The sequence below is a fragment of the Mytilus edulis genome, chromosome 11 (genome assembly GCF_963676685.1).
Source record: "Mytilus edulis chromosome 11, xbMytEdul2.2, whole genome shotgun sequence".
Lineage (NCBI taxonomy): Eukaryota > Metazoa > Mollusca > Bivalvia > Mytilida > Mytilidae > Mytilus > Mytilus edulis.
Window position 1 is genome coordinate 38,141,759 of NC_092354.1, and position 3,950 is coordinate 38,145,708.

General features: G+C 33.1%; 1 protein-coding gene across 1 annotated transcript; it reads left to right on the forward strand.

Moving 5' to 3' along the window:
- Positions 1-470: 470 nt before the first annotated feature.
- LOC139495531 (uncharacterized) lies at positions 471-2,956 on the forward strand. The gene is made up of 2 exons (XM_071283783.1): positions 471-1,380; positions 2,043-2,956. Exons 1-2 carry the CDS (start codon positions 1,224-1,226, stop codon positions 2,855-2,857), a joined length of 972 nt encoding a protein of 323 aa, XP_071139884.1. The 5' UTR covers positions 471-1,223; the 3' UTR covers positions 2,858-2,956.
- The last annotated feature ends 994 nt before the right edge of the window (positions 2,957-3,950 follow it).

Genomic DNA, 3,950 nt, shown 5'->3' on the forward strand with positions numbered 1-3,950 from the left:
ATGGAAGATTTTCATTAAATTAGAAGAGAAAGCATATGTACAACACCATAGTTAAATCATAAAAGTAGATGTGCATACAACGTATTTGAAAGATGACACAAAGTATCCTCAACTTTTTGTTTTATTATTAACCAACTTACTACAATATGTATAGAAATGCCCATGCTTTATAAAAGGAAAATTTCGACATCTGGTCATTATGAACGGAGAAATTGCTACAGCCAGTCATTACGAGATCTCAGTCATGCATTACGAAATCACACTCGTGCATTACGAAATCACAGTCATGCATTATGAAAAGATGAAACGGGACATCGATTAAATCAAAATGTCGTTTATTTCTTTCATTTTTTTGAATTTATGAGGGTTGAGAATCAAAAAATTAAAAGTTGTGTTTAATATTCGTAAATACACACTTTAGCATTACTCTACACTTAAAGCGCCACCTGTACTGTTTATTTGTTTGAGCAGACTACCCTGCGTGAAAATGGAAGATGAAGGTTTGCCGTGGAGCAGTCCGAAGAAAGTTTCAGACAGATTTGCGAGAAACGGGGAGGATATGCTTGAAGTACTTGTCAATGACATAGACCGGTATGAACAATTAAGTAATAGAGAAGAGTTGTTGGCATTAGCCAGCGCTCTAGCTGGTAGAGGTGTTATTCTAGAGGAGGTCCCCCTTGACCATGTTGACTCTGACTCTGTGGTCAATCTTGAGCAATGTGATGCCGCCATACATGTACAAAACCCTGAAGATTTACTCCAAAATAATTCAAATGAGGTGAATGATGGTAGATATAAAGCTGTTACGATTAGTGACACTGAACAATTTATTCTTGCTAACAGAAATGCTAATACTCGCACCAAAACTAAATCAGATTTGAAAATGTTCTATGAGTGGGCTCTATCCAATGGCGAGATGCGGATGGTTGAAGACGTACCTTTTCCAGAGCTTGACGGACTGCTCGCAAGATTTTATCTAGGTACGTTTGCACATTACTTAATCTAATATGCTAATCTATGCTTTACATTGTATCTCAAGTAATAAAAAAATAAGTAGTACATGTACAGTGAGAGGGGATAGGACCTTTATCGGGAAATATGGGATCAAATTATTTAATGTGTAGGAGTTGTTTCCCTTTAACCATCAAACATGAAAATATGTTTTAGTGAAATGGGAACATGAATATTTCATACTTCAAATTTTCGCACAACAATGTAATTACATGTTCATGTATGCTTATGATTTTTTTCTTTCTAGCCAATCCAAATGCATTACTGAACATTATGGCTTCAGAGGAAGACAAGAACACACAAACTTAAGATTAGGAGATTTAAAGTTGCTTAAAGATGGTTCTGGAACAGAGTATGTTGAATTCTATGGTATGTTTAATTACATTGTATGTATTTTAAACTTTATGACATTAAAGAAGACCAATAAAGAAAAATATATGATTTTAATGGAACATGCAGTAAATTAATGATGATCATGATAATTTAAAACACATATCAAGACATAATTGATTTTCATAAATATTTTTCTCATTAAAATTCATTTTACAAAGTAACAATGTGCACAACTTAATATGATTTTTTAAACTGTTCTGAAATGATATATGTGTCGAAAACAGCAACCTGGTCCGTGGTGAATGTGTCAAAGACAGCAACCTAACAAAAGAGTTAAAACAACTCAATGCAACCCAAATTTCTATTTTACAAAATTACTACTACAGATAAAAACACATAACATAACATATATAACATAACATATTAACACTGTCAACAACATAAGATCATTTATGAGAGTTCCAAATAAATATTTGCAAAAAAGTTGTGTTTTTTAGGGCCAAAGTGTCATTTATTAATAAATATTTTCCTTGTTGTATTTAAAAAATTAGTGCAAACAATAAACAAAAAATGAATATGTTTCTTAAATGCATTTTAATTTTAATTTAGACTAATTAAAAAAAATCACTTTATAACTCTTTTAATAGCTACCCCTAACCCTACATGTCCATGAATAACTTTGCTTTTTTATATTTTAGAACGCACCACCAAAACAAGAACTGGGGCAAAATCAGGAGATGTCAGAGATGTCACTCCAAAAATGTTTGCTCAACCTAACAGTGACTATTGTCCAGTTAAATTGTTTAAGTTGTATGTTTCAAAACGTCCAGAAGACCTCAGGAGTGACCCAGAGTCAAGATTTTATCTACGGCCCTTGCCTAACTCTGATAAAGATGGTGTTTGGTACTGTCGTCAGCCTTTAGGGAAGAACAAGCTAGGTATGATGATGAAAACAATGGCTGAGACTGCTGAACTTTACGGTAGAAAGGTGAATCATTCAACCCGGAAAACATTTGCCACTACCTTGCTTCAATCTGAGCGTCCAGTAACAGAGGTAGCTCAATTGGGAGGCTGGAAAAGCATTTCCACACTAACACACTATAACATTCCTTCAATCAAACAGCAATGTAAAGCATCTGAAATCTTAACTAAAATGACCACTCCAGAAAGATCAGATGAATTGGATGCTGTCAACTTAATGAATGAACCTGAACACAGCTTTGACACAGTAATAGTAAATGAACCTGAACACAGCTTTGACACTGGACCCAATGACAACAATACTGATAACATAAACAAGGAATTAGAAACTGTTATAGAAAAAGAGAACATACCAAATCCAATATTTTCACAAAGCAGTAGTATGAATTCGAAAATGATATCAACAGCTACAAGGAAAGAAAGCAATCCGTTTAGTGTATTGTGTGGGGCAACAATCACAGGTGGTGTTATAAACTTGAATATTTACTCTGGGAAAAGGAAGTATTATGAACTAGATAGTTCACAAGAATAAATGGAACCTAATATTCCATTATACATGTATGAAAATTACAATTCAGTGATACATTGTTATGTTGATTTATTTGTTCATGTTGATTAAAAAAATCAATGGTATTTTTCTTCCTTATATTCTGACTGGCACCATGTCTATGGGCACAGAAAGCCAATGCATCATTTTACACTTTAGAGTTCACTACAAGGCTTCCAGCATTGTGAATACAAACACAACAGACAACTGTTTACAGTCAATACAAAAATAATGATTGATATATGATCTTTTCCAGTTCTCAAAAATAAAATTCAAAGCAAAAGTACTAGTGCACACACACAAAAACCAATTCCATCTAAAAATTAATACCATATTTTATGAACAAAGACATATTTCTTATTAAATTTGTCAACAGAAGCATGAAAGTGCATATGTCTATAATGGCCCTGATACATATATTCTTAATATTGATTATGGACTCTGACTGTTCTGGAATGAAGTTGGTTAATAAATGTATCAATATATGGACTTTTTCATATTGGCCCTGTAACATACCCTTGGTATTAATAATGGCCTCGGACAGTTGTAATGGCCCTCGGCGCTGCCTCGGCCATTACAACCATCCTTGGCCATTATTAATACCTCGGGCATGTTACAGGGCCAATATGAAAAAGTCCATACATTAATACTATAATATCAAATGAACTTAACTGATCCTTAACATATTACATATATTATTTTACAAGTTCGTTAGACATCTTTCTTCTCTTTGTATTTTTCTCTGTCTAAAGTCTTGTATTATGTCTCATCTAGATAATACAAATACTTGTATTATCAATCTATTTGAAAGATGATTATTACTGGGTTTTTTTTTAAAGACAGTGCTTTAAGTCCTGACTTTTAAGTCATGAGGTTCATCTTTCCTTACGCGACATCCAACAAATCTATGCTGGGGTTCATTTGGCCAGAAATAGATCCGGAAATGTTTAATTTTCTCCTATTCGTTTTGTGTTATGTAATGGTTTTTGATTCTTTCATTTACATTGGGAAATAAAGAAACGATCAGTGTGTATTGTTCGTTTTAAAAAAAAACCTTTTTATTAATGTGTATTTTGCA

What these genes read in the sequence shown, in the direction of transcription:
- LOC139495531 (XM_071283783.1), top strand. Translation starts at nt 1,224, where the DNA reads ATGTTCATGTATGCTTATGATTTTTTTCTTTCTAGCCAATCCAAATGC. An exon ending in AGAGTATGTTGAATTCTATG is followed by an intron (nt 1,381 to 2,042) that starts GTATGTTTAATT and finishes TTTATATTTTAG; the next exon opens with AACGCACCACCAAAACAAGA.